This window comes from Dendrobates tinctorius, unplaced genomic scaffold (genome assembly GCF_039654945.1).
Source record: "Dendrobates tinctorius isolate UK_male_01 unplaced genomic scaffold, ASM3965494v1 ptg000020l, whole genome shotgun sequence".
NCBI classification, from domain to species: domain Eukaryota; kingdom Metazoa; phylum Chordata; class Amphibia; order Anura; family Dendrobatidae; genus Dendrobates; species Dendrobates tinctorius.
This window is the reverse complement of record NW_027361688.1, coordinates 940,896-961,313: the sequence shown is the minus strand read 5'-3', so window position 1 is coordinate 961,313 and position 20,418 is coordinate 940,896. Positions and strand designations below refer to the sequence as shown.

Here is a 20,418-nt window from a genome sequence, read left to right as displayed (position 1 = left end):
CTGTCACCATGGAGACACTTTTCAAAATGGCTCCTTTTTTTCAGTCTCTAGAAAAGCCGGTGACCACTTTCCCCCAATTCCCCAGGCAGTCTAGAGTCGGTCAGGTGTCGCGGCATGAGCAGCCATCTTATCATGGCGCCAAAGTCCCTTTATGCCTCCATTTCCCCTCAGAGAAGACATCAGAGGAGTCAGAAGCAGCACCAGAGCCACCATAATCACCAGTCCAGATGCGGGTGTTGTCCTAGTCCTCCTCGTCTGGAAGGTTGTTGGAAAATTTCCAGTCAGCTCTTTTATTGCTGTCAAAAGCTGGGTAACAACCAATATGGCCGACATTGATTTATTTTTTTTCCTATATTTTTTCAATTTTTTTCTATTCTAGTATTTTTTTTATTTTATTCTATTGTTTTCGTTGTTTTTTTTCCTTTTTTATTTTGTTTATTTTATGCATTTTTTTAATTCTGTTTTATTTTATTTTTTTTATTGTTTTTTTTTTCTTTCTTCTTTTGTTGTCCAGGTTCCCTAATAATTTTGGGATCACTTGTCTGAAGGCTTCGCCGTCCTGTGACATAACAGACATGGGCACATTAGTCAGTAATGATTATTTTCTCAGCGCTGGTTAGTCAGGTGCTGTTACTTCCCGCCATGATGACTCCTCGGCTCTCGCACACGGTTTATGTGATGAGCCACGCTTAATTATTATTGTCTCTCGAATGTGACACATTGATAGGAGCGTGCGGGGCGCCAGGAATCCTGATTATGGGGTTGTCTGTGATTCTGGTGAGGGTGGTGTGCCCAGCAGGGCGGCGCTGTGTTTACACCTTACATGGGGCTGCTCCGGCGGTCTCACGTCTGACAGTGTAATGTAGTGAAGTTTAATGTTATTTTATTGCTGAGGGAGGCCGAGCCCTGTACACACAGCGCAGAAAGCCTCACTAGGCCTCATTTATCAAATCTGTCATGGTTACTCCCTAGCGACCAATTACAGCGCAGATTTCATTTTTCAAATAAGTATTCTGAAATGGAAGCTGCGCTGTGATTGGTTGCTGGGGCAGCACTGACAACGCTTCTACTAGTTTTGATAAATCTTCCTCCAAGAAGCTGTGTGACGACAGTATGGCCGCCATTACCTCGCAGGCCAGAGGTTTCTCACCCCATAATGGCTGCCCAGGGAGCCCTGTGGGGTGTGAGATAACTGATCTGTGAGGTAACGGCGGCCATATTAAAATCCTGACCACATACTGAATGTGTGAACGTGGCTTCATAGGGTTACTGGCTGTAGGCGCTAGGAACCTGACAAACTGGTCTGAAGGGGTTAATGGGCGCCACTTCTAGCTTACGCTCTTAAAAATGTAATGAGACCGATGTGGAGGCAGTTATGGATGAAAGTATGTGACCGAGTGAGAAAGTGTCTGCCCTGCGGGGGGCGCTAGGGGCAAAATGACTAAAATCACAGCATATAAGAAGAATGTGACCTAAAGCCTGGAAGACAAGACTGCGCCGGGGACCGAGCCGTCACAACATGGCCGACTGACCGCAGGATGAAAAGCAAAGACCTATCTATTAACTCATGTCTATCTGTGCACAGACCCTTAAATACAGACCCCAGACCAGACCCCATGTATACAGACCCCAGACCAGACCCCCATGTATACAGACCCCAGACCAGACCCCCCCATGTATACAGACCCCAGACCAGACCCCCCATGTATACAGACCCCAGACCAGACCCCCCATGTATACAGACCCCAGACCAGACCCCCCCATGTATTCAGACCCCAGACCAGACCCCCCATGTATACAGACCCCAGACCAGACCCCCCCATGTATACAGACCCCAGACCAGACCCCCCCATGTATACAGACCCCAGACCAGACCCCCATGTATACAGACCCCAGACCAGACCCCCCCCATGTATACAGACCCCAGACCAGACCCCCATGTATACAGACCCCAGACCAGACCCCCATGTATACAGACCCCAGACCAGACCCCCATGTATACAGACCCCAGACCAGACCCCCCCCATGTATACAGACCCCAGACCAAGACCCCCATGTATAAAGACCCCAGACCAGACCCCCATGTATACAGACCCCAGACCAGACCCCCATGTATACAGACCCCAGACCAGACCCCCATGTATACAGATCCTTAAATAAATACAGACCCCAGACCAGACCCCCATGTATACAGACCTTAGATCAGACATCTGTGTATATAGACCCCCATGTATACAGACCCCAGACCATACAGACCAGACTCCTATAAATAGAGCCCAGGCCAGACCCCCATGTATACAGACCCTAGATCAGACCCCCATGTATTTTAAGATTCAAAGAAGCTTTATTGGCAGGACTAAATACACATTAGTTTTGCCAAAGCAGGTGTACAGAAGGGAATAGGGATAGGGACTGTAGGGATGTTGGGAAGGGGCTGTAGGAAAGGTGGATGGGGGCAGATCCAGGTTGGGGCTATAGAAGTCCATGGCATAGGGAAGGTGGATGGGGGCATGGGGGCAGATCCAGGATGGGGCTATAGAAGTCCATGGCATAGGGAAGGTGGATGGGGGATTGGGGCTATCCAGGGTGGGGGCCATAGAAGACCATGGCATATCATAGTTCTCTTTCTCGCAGTCTATGGCATTCGCTCACATATTGCGCTGCTATCTCCACTGCTCTCTCTTCTTCCCCAGCAGGATGTATGTTTTCTCTTCCTCCTTCATGGTGGTGAAATCCGGGAAGAGATGTGAGAGTCTCCTGAAGTGAGTGTCCCTCACTGCTGAGTATTTGGGGCAGTGTAGTGGGTGTCATTCTCCAGGGCCTCCTGGTCACAGTGTTGGCACAGTCTTTCCTCCCTGGGCTTGTAGCTCTGCCTGTGTCGGCCGGATTCGATGGCCAGACTGTGGGCACTGAGTCTATACCGGCTCAGGATCTTGCGGTCTCTGGGGTGCGGGAGTTTCTCCAGGTATGGGGCCAGTCTGTAGTCTCCCTGTAGACTCCGGTACATGGTTTCTGTGAGCTGATGATGTCGCTCTTCCAGTCACTTACGTACCTCTCCTGGCCTTCGTCTACCATCTTCCTGATTCCGGCTTTTGTCAGGTTGTTGTGATTGGTGTTCTGGTCAGGTTGGGTTTGGGTGGGCTGTTCCAAGGGTCCTGGTTTTTCTGTTTTCCCTACATGTGTCAGGGCTTTATGGTGATGGGAGCTTGGATTGCTCCTACGTAGGTGAGCCCGGAATGACAGTGCCCTCTTTAGAACCGTTAGGTGTAGAGGGAATCTGCCCAGCTCGGCCCGGCAAGCGCTGTTGGAGGTGCTCCGATGGACTTGGAGAAGGTGATTGCAGAATTCCAGGTGGAATATTTCTGTTGGGCTGGAATCCCACCTTGACCAGTCTGGGTAGGTGTGAGGACCCCAGACTTCGCTGCCATACAGGAGGATTGGGGCGATGATAGAATCGATGATTTTTAACCAGACCCTCACTGGTGGCTTTAGATGGTAGAGTTTCTTTCGGATGGCATAGAAGGTTTTGCAGGCCTTGTCTTTCAGGGTCTCTATGGCTTGTTTGAAGCTCCCTGACCGGTGAATCTCTAGGCCCAGGTAGGTATATTTGTCCGTTCCTGAAAGGGCGCAGTTGTTGAGGATAAATGAAGGGTGCTGGTCTGATTTTCTCTTTCTCTTCTGGAACACCATGATGTTGGTTTTCTTTAGGTTGACCGGTAGAGCCCAGGTGGAGCTGAATTTCTCTAAGATTTTCAGGTTGTCTTGGAGGCCTTTCTCGGTTGGTGACAGAAGCAGCAGGTCATCTGCATACAGCAGGAATTTCACCTGCACGTCGTGGAGGGTGAGACCTGGTGCTGTGGAAGATTCCAGAGCGGTAGCCAGCTCATTGATGTAAATGTTGAAGAGCGTCATGTATACAGACCCTAGATCAGACCCCCATGTATACAGACCCCAGACCATACAGACCAGACTCCTCCTGTATACAGACCCCAGACCAGACCCTTAAATATATACAGACCCCACATATACAGACTCCAGAATAGACGCCTCCTGCATGCAAATCCCAGACCAGACGTTTCCTGTATACAAACCCCAGACCCCTAAATACATACAGACAACAGACCATTCCCCTCCTGTATACAGACCCCAGACCGCTCCTTGTATACAAACCCCAGATCACTCAAGTATACAGATCAAAGACAAGACCCCTCCTGTATAAAGACCTCAGACCAGAGCACCCTGTATACAAGCAGCAGACCACTACACATACAGACCCCAGACCAGACCCCTCCTGTATACAGACCCCAGACCAGACCCCTCCTGTATACAGACCCCAGACCAGACCCCTCCTGTATACGTACAGATTGGTTTATAGCCTGCACTTTTCCCCAGTCAGTACAATGTCTCCAGCTGCACCCGAGGAGGATGGAAGTGCAGCCGAGTGTGTGGGTGAGATGTGAGGGATCCGCGGGGTGGTGTCTCCCCTTCTACCTGGCATTTCTTGCACATTTTGTATGACATGGTGGATCCGGATCCCCTCATCACTCTGCAGATTTACCCCTCTATATTAACACTGATGAAACCATTTCCAAATAACTCACTTGTGATTTGCGATACAGTGTCTACACGTTAAGGCCTGAAGCTTGAGGCTGCACTACTGAGGCCGCCGACTCCCTGGTGCTGCAGCGTTGTCATGGAAACTTTGGCTTCAAGTTCTGATATCAGTGATAAACACACGGTCTCCATGACAACACTGCAGTAGTGCAGCCTCAGGCTTCGGGCCTGTGCCTCCAAATGCATATATCTCAGCCTAGAAGAAAGTTATTAAAAATCCGTTTTCACATTTTTTATTTACACTGAAGGTCCTTTCAGGGTGTTTTTTTTTTTCCGTGCTTGTCCTAGAATAATGTTGTTTTTTGAGGGACTCGAATACGTCACATAGATACAACACACTGATGAATGGACACACTGAGACGAGCGGACATCTCATTTGACTTGTTTTTTTCTCCCTTTAAAAAGGATTTTACAATGTGTCGCCCTAGCCACATAGACACACGATAAAATCCCACTGGTGACCACTGAGGCACGACACTGGCTAGTACTTATCTGGAAAATGTAAACTTCACAATTCAATAAAGTTGCGCGACTTTTGAATACGCACCTGCTGAGGATTTTAAAATAACAACCGACACGACGTCACGTCAACTCTATTGAAAATGAAAGATAAATATTGTCCCCAGTGTGGAGTCCATTCTTGTGATGATTTCCTATATATGTTAAGCGAGAGAAGACTACAACAAAATGGACGTCAAGGAGAGCTAGTGATGAGGACTGTTCGCCCTCTTGTGCCCAAGACTGAGCAGATGGAACAGGGGCGTGTCCTAAGACGGTGGGTGTGACCAGGGGGCGGGGACAGCGGGGCAGGTGCGCAGTTCTCGCGAGTGGCGGTGAGTGAAGCGGCCGGAGGAGGCGGGCTGCGCTCAGTAGTCAGTACGGGTCTGGTCACCGGTGAGACAGGACGTCAGTGCGGGGGAGACCACGGAGCAGGTACGTGCGCAGGCGCAGTGCGCTCGGCTGGCGGTTCCTCTGCTTCCTGTCACTATGTTCTGGTCGCCCTGACACATTGTAACAAAGCCGCAGCTGTGAGAGGGGAGGAGGCAAGTCACTGACAGCAGGCAGAGGTAGGGGGTATAAAGGGTCTCGTTCTGCAGGACCCCCAGTGTGTGTCTGTACTGAGGGCATGCTGGGAGTTGTGGTGTACCACTCACTTTATAACATGTCTGCTATTTAAAGGGCCACACACCCTGCTGACTGCCAGCCAATCACATCAGCGCGTGACGCGGGATAAAAGTATTCGTGCCCCACGTGGCGGTACAGTGTTTACACCTGGTACAGTAATCGTGACACCGCCCCAAATATCTGCACCGTGACTGCGACCGGGCTGTGTAATCACTGGCGGCATACACCTCCAGTATATACCGTATATTCCCCGGGGGTAACGGGGTCTGCAGGTAAGGACGGTTCTCAGTGACTGTCAGGCGGCACAATCCCCTCCCCCGTCCTGTGTACACAGGTGTCAGGCGAGGGCGAGGTGTAATAACGTAATACCGCAATCCACTGTCGTCTGCTACCGCTCCAATCCGCATCTGCAGTATTATAGTAGTTATATTCCTGTACATAGGGGGCAGTATTATAGTAGTTATATTCTTGTACATAGGGGCAGTATTATAGTAGTTATATTCTTGTATATAGGGGGCAGTATTATAGTAGTTATATTCTTGTACATAGGGGCAGTATTATAGTAGTTATATTCTTGTATATAGGGGCAGTATTATAGTAGTTATATTCTTGTACATAGGAGCAGTATTATAGTAGTTATATTCTTGTATATAGGGGCAGTATTATAGTATTTATATTCCTGTACATAGGGGCAGTATTATAGTATTTATATTCCTGTACATAGGAGGCAGTATTATAGTAGTTATATTCTTGTACATAGGGGGCAGTATTATAGTAGTTATATTCTTGTACATAGGGGCAGCATTATAGTATTTATATTCCTGTACATAGGGGGTAGTATTATAGTAGTTATATTCTTGTACATAGGGGCCAGTATTATAGTAGTTATATTCTTGTATATAGGGGCAGTATTATAGTAGTCATATTCTTGTACATAGGAGCAGTATTATAGTAGTTATATTCTTCTACATAGGGAGCAGTATTATAGTAGTTATATTCTTGTATATAGGGGCAGTATTATAGTATTTATATTCCTGTACATAGGGGGTAGTATTATAGTAGTTATATTCTTGTACATAGGGGCCAGTATTATAGTAGTTATATTCTTGTATATAGGGGCAGTATTATAGTAGTCATATTCTTGTACATAGGAGCAGTATTATAGTAGTTATATTCTTGTACATAGGGGCAGTATTATAGTAGTTATATTCTTGTACATAGGGGCCAGTATTATAGTAGTTATATTCTTGTACATGGGGGCAGTATTATAGTAGTTATATTCTTGTACATAGGGGGCAGTATTATAGTAGTTATATTCTTGTACATAGGAGGCAGTATTATAGTAGTTATATTCTTGTACATAGGAGCAGTATTATAGTAGTTATATTCTTGTACATAGGAGCAGTATTATAGTAGTTATATTCTTGTACATAGGAGCAGTATTATAGTAGTTATATTCTTGTACATAGGGGGCAGTATTATAGTAGTTATATTCTTGTATATAGGGGCAGTATTATAGTAGTTATATTCTTGTATATAGGGGGCAGTATTATAGTAGTTATATTCTTGTATATAGGGGGCAGTATTATAGTAGTTATATTCTTGTACATAGGGTGCAGTATTATAGTAGTTATATTCTTGTACATCGGAGCAGTATTATAGTGGTTATATTCTTGTACATAGGGGCAGTATTATAGTAGTTATATTCTTGTACATAGGAGCAGTATTATAGTAGTTATATTCTTGTACATAGGGGCAGTATTATAGTAGTTATATTCTTGTACATAGGAGCAGTATTATAGTAGTTATATTCTTGTACATAGGGGCAGTATTATAGTAGTTATATTCTTGTACATGGGGGCAGTATTATAGTAGTTATATTCTTGTACATGGGGGCAGTATTATAGTAGTTATATTCTTGTACATAGGAGCAGTATTATAGTAGTTATATTCTTGTACATAGGGGCAGTATTATAGTAGTTATATTCTTGTACATGGGGGCAGTATTATAGTAGTTATATTCTTGTACATAGGAGCAGTATTATAGTAGTTATATTCTTGTACATAGGAGCAGTATTATAGTAGTTATATTCTTGTACATAGGGGGCAGTATTATAGTAGTTATATTCTTGTATATAGGGGCAGTATTATAGTAGTTATATTCTTGTATATAGGGGGCAGTATTATAGTAGTTATATTCTTGTACATAGGGTGCAGTATTATAGTAGTTATATTCTTGTACATAGGAGCAGTATTATAGTAGTTATATTCTTGTACATAGGGGCAGTATTATAGTAGTTATATTCTTGTACATAGGAGCAGTATTATAGTAGTTATATTCTTGTACATAGGGGCAGTATTATAGTAGTTATATTCTTGTACATGGGGGCAGTATTATAGTAGTTATATTCTTGTACATAGGGGCAGTATTATAGTAGTTATATTCTTGTACATAGGGGCAGTATTATAGTAGTTATATTCTTGTACATGGGGGCAGTATTATAGTAGTTATATTCTTGTACATAGGGGCAGTATTATAGTAGTTATATTCTTGTACATAGGGGCAGTATTATAGTAGTTATATTCTTGTACATAGGAGCAGTATTATAGTAGTTATATTCTTGTACATAGGGGCAGTATTATAGTAGTTATATTCTTGTACATTGGTGGCAGTATTATAGTAGTTATATTCTTGTACATAGGAGGCAGTATTATAGTAGTTATATTCTTATACATAGGGGCAGTATTATAGTAGTTATATTCTTGTACATAGGAGCAGTATTATAGTAGTTATATTCTTGTACATAGGAGCAGTATTATAGTAGTTATATTCTTGTACATAGGGGGCAGTATTATAGTATTTGGATGATGGCAGTAATGTGCTGCCTCCTCTTCCTCCTGCATTACATGAGGTGCAGTGATTTTGGGGTGCAGGTTATCACTTTGTCACACAGTCTCTGGGGGTCCTATATCAATCTTAGGGCGTTACTAGTTGATGCCGCTTTTGGGGTCCTTCCTCTCTCTTGCCGACCCTGAAGTGATTCCGGGGGCAGATGGTTGTCCGGGCAGTGACTCTATACGGGGGAGTTCTGCTCCCACTGTCCTTATTACGTCGCACCGATGGGATTTTGCAGATTTCCTTTCTCAGTCGCTTTTTCCACTTCATTCATCAAATGACTAAAAATAGCTGCAAACTAGAGGAGGGGCAGCGAGGAAGCCCCCGACCCCGGCGGCCTCACCCCTCATCATGTCTGGGGGCAGGGCAGTGCTGGGGGTTGTAGTCCTGCAGTAGCTGTCGCTCCCCAGATATGAGATCTCTGTACTTTCCTGGGCACCGTGGCTTCTCCGGTTCATGCTGGGAGTTGTCCTACTCCACCAGTGTGGGGCGCTCTGCCAGCTCAGAGTCTTATGTAAGGGTGGCAATGGTGGCAGTCGTCACCCAGCTTTCCCCGGCAGCTCGGAGGGGGATCTTGCTATATGTGGCTGCCCCCCCCACAGTGTACAGCGGCCACCCCGCATGCCGTGTGGACGTGTCACATACCGCACCCGGGTGTAAGAACCTGACCGCTGCTCTGAGGGGACACAGGATCTTCCTTACTGCCGCACCCGGAAACACAAGACCCTTAGAGACCGCCGCGGGCAGTGGCTGATAGCAGAAAACAGTAGCTGGCACTCAGGAGAGACAGACAGCTCCGTACCATGGTGCTGAGAGGGGGCACGGGGCATCTGCATGGCATTGGAGACCAAGAGAGGCATGCTGGGAGTTGTAGTTGTGATGAGTATGACCCTCTCTTTCTAGGGTCGAGGTCATTAGCAGAAAGGCGGAGTATCTGCCAGTGGGCCGGTGCCGGTCGGGCGTCCCCTCTGGGGTGGGTGAGTCGGTGCCGGTCGGGCGTCCCCTCTGGGGTGGGTGAGTCGGTGCCGGTCGGGCGTCCCCTCTGGGGTGGGTGAGTCGGTGCCGGTCGGGCGTCCCCTCTGGGGTTGGTGGGCAGGTCGGGCGTCCCCTCTGGGGTGGGTGAGTCGGTGCCGGTCGGGCGTCCCCTCTGGGGTGGGTGAGTCGGTGCCGGTCGGGCGTCCCCTCTGGGGTTGGTGGGCAGGTCGGGCGTCCCCTCTGGGGTGGGTGAGCCGGTGCCGGTCGGGCGTCCCCTCTGGGGTGGGTGAGTCGGTGCCGGTCGGGCGTCCCCTCTGGGGTTGGTGGGCAGGTCAGGCGTCCCCTCTGGGGTGGGTGAGTCGGTGCCGGTCGGGCGTCCCCTCTGGGGTGGGTGAGTCGGTGCCGGTCGGGCGTCCCCTCTGGGGTTGGTGGGCAGGTCGGGCGTCCCCTCTGGGGTGGGTGAGTCGGTGCCGGTCGGGCGTCCCCTCTGGGGTGGGTGAGTCGGTGCCGGTCGGGCGTCCCCTCTGGGGTTGGTGGGCAGGTCGGGCGTCCCCTCTGGGGTGGGTGAGCCGGTGCCGGTCGGGCGTCCCCTCTGGGGTGGGTGAGTCGGTGCCGGTCGGGCGTCCCCTCTGGGGTTGGTGGGCAGGTCAGGCGTCCCCTCTGGGGTGGGTGAGTCGGTGCCGGTCGGGCGTCCCCTCTGGGGTTGGTGGACCGGTCGGGCGTCCCCTCTGGGGTTGGTGGGCAGGTCGGGCGTCCCCTCTGGGGTGGGCGGGCCGGTGTGGTGTCCCCTCTGGGGCGGGGCGGGCCGGTGCAGTGTCCCCTCTGGGGTGGGCCGCTGCCCCTTTCGACACTTCCACTTTAATAGTTTTTTGTTTTCTTTTCCAGCGCTCGTTACTATGGCGATGACGGCCACGAACGCCACTGCCTTCCCCATGAGTAATCACACCCGGGAGCGGGTGACGGTGGCCAAACTGACGCTGGAGACCTTCTACAGCAACCTGATCCTGCAGCACGAGGAGCGCGAGACCAGGTACCGGGGCCGCACCCTGCTGCACTACAACTCCCAGCATGCTCTAACAGATGGCACAGGGCATGCTGGGAGTTGTAGTTAACAATCAGCTGGAGACTGGTTGCGATGTAATACAATGGTGATAGCCCAGAGCCGAGCAGGAGCATAACGGGAGATTCCCTTTCCAACAGGCAAAAGAAGTTGGAGATCGCCATGGACGAAGAGGGACTAGCAGACGACGATGTGAGTCTGCCCTCTGGTGTCAGGACGGAGAACTGCTCCCTCCATTATTCCCTTGTCTGCTCCCATCTGGTGTCGGGACTGAGAACTGCTCCCTCCATTATTCCCTTGTCTGCCCTCTGGTGTCAGGACTGGGAACTGCACCCTCCATTATTCCCTTTTCTGCTCCCCTCTGGTGTCGGGACTAAGAACTGCTCCCTCCATTACTCCCTTGTCTGCCCTCTGGTGTCAGGACTGAGAACTGCTCCCTCCATTGTTCCCTTGTCTGCTCCCTTCTGGTGTCGGGACTGGGAACTGCACCCTCCATTATTCCCTTGTCTGCTCCCCTCTGGTGTCAGGACTAAGAACTGCTCCCTCCATTACTCCCTTGTCTGCCCTCTGGTGTCAGGACTGAGAACTGCTCCCTCCATTGTTCCCTTGTCTGCCCTCTGCTGTCAGGACTGAGAACTGCTCCCTCCATTATTCCCTTGTCTGCCCTCTGGTTTCAGGATTGAGAACTGCTCCCTCCATTATTCCCTTGTCTGCCCTCTGGTGTCAGGACTGAGAACTGCTCCCTCCATTATTCCCTTGTCTGCCCTCTGGTTTCAGGATTGAGAACTGCACACTGCGTTATTAAACTATCTGCCCTCTGGTGTCAGGACTGAGAACTGCACCCTCTTAGTCCCATGTTGCCCTCTAGTGTCAGGACTAGGAAATGCACCTTTCACTTAAATTATGATTAATTCCTGCAGAAAAGGCTGCGGCGGTCGCAGCACGCACGGAAAGAGACTGAGTTCCTGCGCCTGAAGAGGACGAGGCTGGGCCTGGATGACTTTGAGTCATTGAAGGTTATCGGGAGAGGAGCCTTCGGGGAGGTGCGTCCAGTCATAGAGCTCCAGCCGTTCAGTAGTGATCGCCAATGTGGGCGCATGGGGAAAATAATATTATCCCATTGTAGGTGCGACTTGTTCAGAAGAAGGACACGGGCCACATCTATGCAATGAAGATCCTCAGGAAAGCAGACATGTTGGAGAAGGAGCAGGTGAAGCACGGCGGGGTCTATAGATCACTGCTGTCTGTGTCTATGGGATTTTTCTGCAGTCATTGTGTCTCATCCTGTACAAGTCACAGTCTCTACATCCCCCCCCCCCCCATAGGTGGCGCACATCCGAGCCGAGAGAGACATATTGGTGGAAGCGGACGGGGCCTGGGTGGTGAAAATGTTCTACAGCTTCCAGGACAAAAGTAACCTGTATCTGATCATGGAGTTCTTACCCGGAGGTAGTGTCATCAATTATATCCTGTGTTATACTCCAGAGCTGCACTCACTATCCTGCTGGTGCAGTCACTGTGTACATACATTACATTACTGATCCTGAGTTACATCCTGTATTATACTCCAGAGCTGCACTCACTATTCTGCTGGTGCAGTCACTGTGTACATACATTACATTACTGATCCTGAGTTACATCCTGTATTATACTCCAGAGCTGCACTCACTATTCTGCTGGTGCAGTCACTGTGTACATACATTACATTCCTGATCCTGAGTTACATCCTGTATTATACCCCAGAGCTGCACTCACTATTCTGCTGGTGCAGTCACTGTGTACATACATTACTGATCCTGAGTTACCTCCTGTATTATACCCCAGAGCTGCACTCACTATTCTGTTGGTGCAGTCACTGTGTACATACATTACATCCACTCTCGCCTGGATTACTGCAACGCTCTATTAATTGGCCTCCCCGTCGCTCGACTATCCCCTCTCCAGTCCATACTTAATGCAGCGGCCAGGATCGTCCATCTGGGTAATCGGTACTCGGACGCGTCCGCTCTTCGCCAGTCCTTACATTGGCTGCCCATTCATTATAGGATCCAATTCAAAGTACTTGTTCTCACCCACAAAGCTCTCTACAGTGCGGCACCCCCTTACATCTCTTCTCTCATTTCTGTCTATCGGCCTAGCCGATCGCTGCGCTCTGCAAACGACTTTCGACTAACCTCTGCACTAATCCGTACCTCCCACTCCCGACTCCAAGACTTCTCCCGTGCTGCTCCTATCCACTGGAATGCTCTACCCCAAGAAATCAGGACTATCCACAATTTGCATAGTTTTAGGCGCTCCCTCAAAACACACCTGTTCAGAGCGGCCTATCACATTCACTAATCAAAGTCATTCTCTGTGTAAGTGTGCGTGTGTAGCCCATTCACTATCTCCATCCATCCTTGACTCCCGCAAGATGGCTGGACCTTCATTGTAAATCCACCATTGTAAATACACACCTGTACTCTGTATCTCCCTCACCTCATTGTAGATTGTAAGCTCTCACGAGCAGGGTCGTCTTATTTCGTCTTATTTTGCTTTAATTATTGTATTGTTAGCGTTGTTACTTATGACTTGTGTTTTGAAACTGTTAAACTGTAAAGCGCTGCGGAATATGTTGGCGCTATATAAATAAAGATTATTATTATTATTATTATTATTACATTACTGATCCTGAGTTACATCCTGTATTATACCCCAGAGCTGCACTCACTATTCTGCTGGTGCAGTCACTGTGTACATACATTACATTACTGATCCTGAGTTTCATCCTGTATTATACCCCAGAGCTGCACTCACTATTCTGCTGGTGCAGTCACTGTGTACATAAATTACATTCCTGATCCTGAGTTACATCCTGTATTATACCCAGAGCTGCACTCACTATTCTGCTGGTGCAGTCACTGTGTACATACATTACATTACTGATCCTGAGTTACCTCCTGTATTATACCCCAGAGCTGCACTCACTATTCTGCTGGTGCAGTCACTGTGTACATACATTACATTACTGATCCTGAGTTACATCCTGTATTATACTCCAGAGCTGCACTCACTATTCTGCTGGTGCAGTCACTGTGTACATACATTACATTACTGATCCTGAGTTACATCCTGTATTATACCCCAGAGCTGCACTCACTATTCTGCTGGTGCAGTCACTGTGTACATACATTACATTACTGATCCTGAGTTACATCCTGTATTATACTCCAGAGCTGCACTCACTATTCCGCTCTGTGGTGTGTAGGTGACATGATGACGCTGCTGATGAAGAAGGACACGCTGTCGGAGGAGGAGACGCAGTTCTACATTGCAGAGACGGTCTTGGCCATTGATGCCATTCACCAGTTGGGCTTCATCCACCGAGACATCAAGCCGGACAATCTCCTGCTGGACGCGAAGGTGAGATCCGGTGCAGCCGCTGCTTTACTGTCTCTCGCCCTTATGGGACCGTCTAACATCACAGATAATGAGCTATTGCTCCCTGTTATCTGCTGCTACAGTTTGGGGAGGTGTAGTGTATAGTGGAGACCTCCAACTCTTCTTCTACTTGCAGGGTCACGTCAAGCTCTCAGATTTTGGCCTTTGCACAGGCCTGAAAAAAGCTCATCGGACCGAATTCTACCGGAATCTCAGCCACAATCCGCCCAGCGACTTCTGTAAGTACAAGGATGTAACACACTGATACACAGCTCCAGACCCCCAGCTCTGGGGCAACTATGTGCATTCTTTCTGCCAAGAGCCACCAGTAGAGGGAGCTCACTGTGTGATGTATACTAAACCATATACAGGAGCTCCCCCTAGTGGTGGCTGCATGCAGGATCTTCTCATGTATCTCTGTAAACAGGGAGCTCCCCCTAGTGGTGGCTGCAGACATGATCTCATGTATCTCTGTATACAGGGAGCTCCCCCTAGTGGTGGCTGCAGACAGGATCTTATCATGTATCTCTGTATACAGGGCACTCCCCCTAGTGGTGTCTGCAGACAGGTTCTTATCATGTTTTTCTGTATACAGTGAGCTCCCCCTAGCGGTGGCTACAGACAGGATCTTATCATGTATCTCCGTATAAAGAGAGCTCCCCCTAGTGGCTTATGTATCTCCGTATACAAGGAGCTCCCCCTACTGGTGGCTGCAGACAGGATCTTATCATGTATCTCTGTATACAGGGAGCTCCCCCTAGTGGCGGCTGCAGACAGGATCTTATCATGTATCTCTGTATACAGGGAGCTCCCCCTAGTGGCTTATGTATCTCTGTATACAGGGAGCTCCCCCTAGTGGTGGCTGCAGACAGGATCTTATCATGTATCTCTGTATACAATGGAGCTCCCCCTAGTGGTAGCTGCAGACAGAATCTCATCATATATCTCTGTATACAGGGAGCTCCCCCTAGTGGTGGCTGCAGACAGGATCTTATCATGTATCTCTGTATACAATGGAGCTCCCCCTAGTGGTGACTGCAGACAGGATCTTATCATGTATCTCTGTATACAGGGAGCTCCCCCTAGTGGTAGCTGCAGACAGAATCTCATCATATATCTCTGTATACAGGGAGCTCCCCCTAGTGGTGGCTGCAGACAGACTCTGTATCAGATATACTGAGCTGCAATCAGTATAAAGTTAGATGAAAATTCTTTTTTTTTTTTTTTTTTCAGCTTTTCAGAATATGAACTCAAAGAGGAAAGCGGAGACTTGGAAAAAGAATCGTCGGCAGCTGGTAGGTCGCTGTCATACTTTGCTGTGGACTGCCCCTTATCTTATAGGCGCGTTACTGGATGTGTCGCTGTTCCCCGGACACCCAGGTTTTGTAGTGCTGCTGTGGATGGGATGCAGCAGACCCCCAGATGTCGGACCCTCACTGTTTCTGTCAGTTATGGTGTGGTGTCCTTTGTGTTTGCGCACAGGCCTATTCTACAGTCGGGACCCCTGACTACATCGCTCCGGAGGTCTTCATGCAGACGGGATACAACAAGCTGTGTGACTGGTGGTCGCTCGGAGTCATTATGTACGAGATGCTGATAGGTACGGACCCCCCATATTTCACTGCCGGGGTGTGATGAGAACCCTCCTGTCATGTTGCGCTGTCGCAATAACCCGCGCGCTCATCGCAGTGTTTCGCCTCTCGCAGGATATCCTCCCTTCTGCTCGGAAACTCCTCAAGAGACGTATCGGAAAGTGATGACCTGGAAAGAGACCCTCGTGTTCCCTCCAGAGGTGCCAATATCCGAAAAGGCCAAAGACTTAATCCTCAGGTGCGTGTGACGCCGTTAGAGCCGGAGACGCGGACCCTCCGTGATTGCTGGCGCCGTCCCAGGATAGATATTTAATACATTCAAGGAATGGAGACTTTACTGTCCCCAATATTACAGCCTATGTTTCTTCCAAACAGGTTTTGCAACGACGCGGACAACCGAATTGGTGCAATTGGAGTAGAGGAAATAAAAACTCACCCGTTTTTTGAATGTGTGGACTGGGGACATATCAGGTACAGAGGATCCAACACGAGAGACGTCTGCAGTCACCACTAAGGGGAGTTCCCTGTATAGATACATGATGACATCCTGTCTGCAGCCACCACTAGGGGGAGCTCCCTGTATACAGAGATGCATAAGATCCTGTCTGCAGTCACCACTAGGGGGAGCTCCCTGTATACAGAGATAGATGATAAGATCCTGTCTGCAGCCACCATTAGGGGGAGCTCCCTGTATACAGAGATACATAAGATCCTGTCTGCAGTCACCACTAGGGGGAGCTCCCTGTATACAGAGATAGATGATAAGATCCTGTCTGCAGTCACCACTAGGGGGAGCTCCCTGTATACAGAGATACATGATAAGATCCTGTCTGCAGTCACCACTAGGGGGAGCTCCCTGTATACAGAGATACATGATAAGATCCTGTCTGCAGTCACCACTAGGGGGAGCTCCCTGTATACAGAGATACATGATAAGATCCTGTCCGTGCTTTCGATATAGTTAGATACAATTTTTCCGTTGTCATGTTGAGTCTTTTCTTTTCTTGATACAGGGAGAGACCAGCCGCTATTAACATTGAGATAAAGAGCATTGATGACACGTCCAACTTTGATGAATTCCCAGAATCAGATATTCTGCAGCCAGGTAAGTGTAAGTATGATCCACTCCATGCATTTCTGTAGTGAAAATAAGTGACTACTCCATTAAAGCTTTTGTCCGGGAATAACTTATTGAAGGTTCTCTGTGCCTGCTGCCGCTCTCTGCCGCCTCTCGCTCGCTCGGCCGCTCTCTGCCGCCTCTCGCTCGCTCGGCCGCTCTCTGCCGCCTCTCGCTCGCTCGGCCGCTCTCTGCCGCCTCTCGCTCGCTCGGCCGCTCTCTGCCGCCTCTCGCTCGCTCGGCCGCTCTCTGCCGCCTCTCGCTCGCTCGGCCGCTCTCTGCCGCCTCTCGCTCGCTCGGCCGCTCTCTGCCGCCTCTCGCTCGCTCGGCCGCCTCTCGCTCGCTCGGCCGCTCTCTGCCGCCTCTCGCTCGCTCGGCCGCTCTCTGCCGCCTCCTTAGTTCTTATTTTGCGCTTTTTCCTATACATCTTTAGACTTCTGAAGCTTTTTTTTCTCTGTTGTCTCGTTAGTACCAAACACGACGGAGCCAGACTACAAATCCAAGGACTGGGTTTTCCTAAACTACACCTACAAGCGCTTTGAGGGTCTGACGCAGCGCGGCTCCATCCCGTCCTACATGAAGTCTGGAAAGTTATGAGATGCATCTGCTGCTTTTTTGACTTGAGCTTAAAATGAGAAAAAAATATTACAAAAAAGATTCTCGGGAATCTGTCAGACTGACTCGGTTGGTCATCAGGAGCTGCGCAGGAGCGACGCCAATGCCAAGGAGATCCTGCAGGCCCTGGATTTCTCGCATGATGGCAGCACGCGCCCGGAGACTTCCTTTCCCACCTTTTTATATTTAGGAACTAAGGAGGGGCTTAAATTATGTTATGAGGGTACTGGATCAAGAGCCTCAGGCCCTGCAATTAACCACGGGGGTCTTTTTTGTTTTTCTTGCCATTTTTTTTTTTTGCATTATGAGACCCCCAGAGCTGCACTCTGCCGCCGATCACCGTCACTCTGGGATCTGATGACGACCGTTCCATGACGGGATTCCAGGGATGATTGGGATCGTAGGGGCTGTGTTTTGTTTTAAAGGGGCAGCTGCCGGTCGGTGGAGAAAACCATGATTTTTCCCTGTTACTTTTTTATTTGTACATTTTTAATTTTATGATTATTTATTCTACGGTGTCCGGTTAGAATTTAATCTTCATTTCTTTCCACGGTCGGGGTCCGGCATCCTTCTAATATTCGTTACTGACCTCCAGGTGGAAGAGGCTGCTTCTAATAATGGATGAAAAAGTAAAGAAAAAGAGCAATATATATATTAAAATATTTGATCGGGTTCAGATCTGCAACGTGTAATTTTATGAGGGTTTGTTCCAGTTGTTTTCACGCTCGGAGCATTATGCGGGCCCAGAGGTCGACAATGTGCAGCACTTAAGTTCTTGTGAAACTACTACTCCCAGCATGCCCCGGCAGTGGAAGCAAAAAAAGAAAGCTCCATTCACTGACAGCAAACACAAACCTTTAATGCTGGTTGAAAAACACAAAAGTGAATTATAAAGTCGAATCCCCTCTAATATCTATGGAAGTGATTATTTTTTTCCTATTCTAAACTTTTTCCTTTACCCACCACTAGAGGGAGCTCACTGCATACAGATTTATACAGTCGCCACTAGAGGGAGCTCACTGCATACAGATTTATACAGTCGCCACTAGAGGGAGCTCACTGCATACAGATTTATACAGTCGCCACTAGAGGGAGCTCACTGCATACAGATTTATACAGTCGCCACTAGAGGGAGCTCACTGCATACAGATTTATACAGTCGCCACTAGAGGGAGCTCACTGCATGTACCCACCAAGGACAACATCTGCAGGAGTTTGTATGTTCTCCCCGTGTTTGTGTGGTTTCCCTCCTGTTTTCTCGCACACACAAACATACTGATGAGGAGCTTTGACTGTGAGTCCGGACGGTGACAGTGATATCAGTAAAGCGCTGCGGATTATGATGGTGATGTATGAGGGAGTGAAATACAGAGTGCTATGTATAGTATGGAACTCAGACTCTGTATACATTCCTGTGCTGTGAGCTCCCTCTAGTGGTGGCCACAGATGGGCTTGGTCATTGTTTCCTCCCACTGGAGACTCTACAGCATCTTTGTACCCTGCGCTTTGGCAGATAGGACACTGATGACTGCAGACTTTCTAGCGCACTGTACCCATTGAGGCAGTGGTTGCGCGTTTTGGCCATATAAGCAATCTCAGCTCTTCAGTGACGGCATTCATGCAATAAACCCAACTAGAACTAATAAAGATGTTTTCTGATGACGGCACGGCGTCTTCTCTAAGTCTCTAACCTCCACTAGAGGGCACGGTGGCCGCACTCCTCTTCGCAGACAGACATGGTGTGGTGATGGCTCGTGTGCTGTCACTCGTCGGCCCAGCTCACATGTCCTCGGGCCGCCTGTGCAGCATCTGCCATGTATAACTCACATATGTCATGGTGCCAATCACGAGATCGTGCCTCGCTGCTGCAGCGTACGGGTGTGGTTGGCTCCAGGATCTGCAGAGAGGGTATGGCATCATTAATATTCCTAAACCTTACCCTTGTGCTTCGCCCGGACACGCATCATCTCTGCCTGGCATCTATATGTAAATGGTGTCTGACCCTCCACAGCACAGGGTGGAGACCATCACCAGAAGAGTAAAAATCAGGAGCAACCGAGAATTATGTACAGAGTATCAGACTAACCATCTACATTATCCTCCAGAGCTGCACTCACTATTCTGCTGGTGCAGTCACTGTGTACATACATTACATTACTGATCCTGAGTTACATCCTGCATTATACCCCATAGCTGCACTCACTATTCTGCTGGTGCAGTGACTGTGTACATACATTACTGATCCTGAGTTACATCCTGTATTATACCCCAGAGCTGCACTCACTATTGTGCTGATGCAGTGATTGAGTACATACATTACTGATCCTGAGTTACATCCTGTATTATACTCCACAGCTGCACTCACTATTCTGCTGGTGCAGTCACTGTGCACATACAATACTGATCCTGAGTTACATCCTGTATTATACTCCAGAGCTGCACTCGCTATTCTGATGGTGCAGTCACTGTGTACATACATTACTGATCCTGAGTTACATCCTGTATTATACCCCAGAGCTGCACTCACTATTCTGCTGGTGCAGTCACTGTGTACATACATTACTGATCCTGAGTTCATCCTGTATTATACTCCAGAGCTGCACTCACTATTCTGCTGGTGCAGTGACTGTGTACATACATTACTGATCCTGAGTTACATCCTGTATTATACCCCAGAGCTGCACTCACTATTCTGCTGGTGCAGTCACTGTGTACATACTGTACATTACTGATCCTGAGTTACCTCCTGTATTATACTCCAGAGCTGCACTCGCTATTCTGATGGTGCAGTCACTGTGTACATACATTACTGATCCTGAGTTACATCCTGTATTATACTCCAGAGCTGCACTCACTATTCTGCTGGTGCAGTCACTGTGTACATACATTACTGATCCTGAGTTCATCCTGTATTATACTCCAGAGCTGCACTCACTATTCTGCTGGTGCAGTGACTGTGTACATACATTACTGATCCTGAGTTACATCCTGTATTATACCCCAG

General features: G+C 48.5%; 1 protein-coding gene across 6 annotated transcripts; it reads left to right on the top strand.

The window, feature by feature from the left end:
* The first annotated feature begins 5,395 nt into the window (after positions 1–5,395).
* On the top strand, positions 5,396–18,086 carry STK38L (serine/threonine kinase 38 like). Of its 6 annotated transcripts, none has more exons than XM_073567383.1 (15): positions 5,473–5,547; positions 9,539–9,608; positions 10,496–10,640; positions 10,811–10,862; positions 11,591–11,713; positions 11,797–11,880; positions 11,996–12,119; positions 13,918–14,072; positions 14,227–14,329; positions 15,324–15,385; positions 15,573–15,690; positions 15,797–15,920; positions 16,058–16,153; positions 16,696–16,793; positions 17,269–18,086. In XM_073567383.1, the coding sequence occupies exons 3-15, from the start codon at positions 10,507–10,509 to the stop codon at positions 17,394–17,396; spliced, it is 1,401 nt and encodes a 466-aa protein (XP_073423484.1). In that variant the 5' UTR covers positions 5,473–5,547; positions 9,539–9,608; positions 10,496–10,506; the 3' UTR covers positions 17,397–18,086. The 6 variants fall into 6 exon arrangements, with proteins under 6 accessions (XP_073423487.1, XP_073423482.1, XP_073423484.1 ...); XM_073567382.1 differs by having other exon boundaries at positions 5,478–5,547; positions 9,539–9,612; XM_073567386.1 differs by lacking the exon at positions 9,539–9,608 and having other exon boundaries at positions 5,396–5,547; positions 16,696–16,787.
* The last annotated feature ends 2,332 nt before the right edge of the window (positions 18,087–20,418 follow it).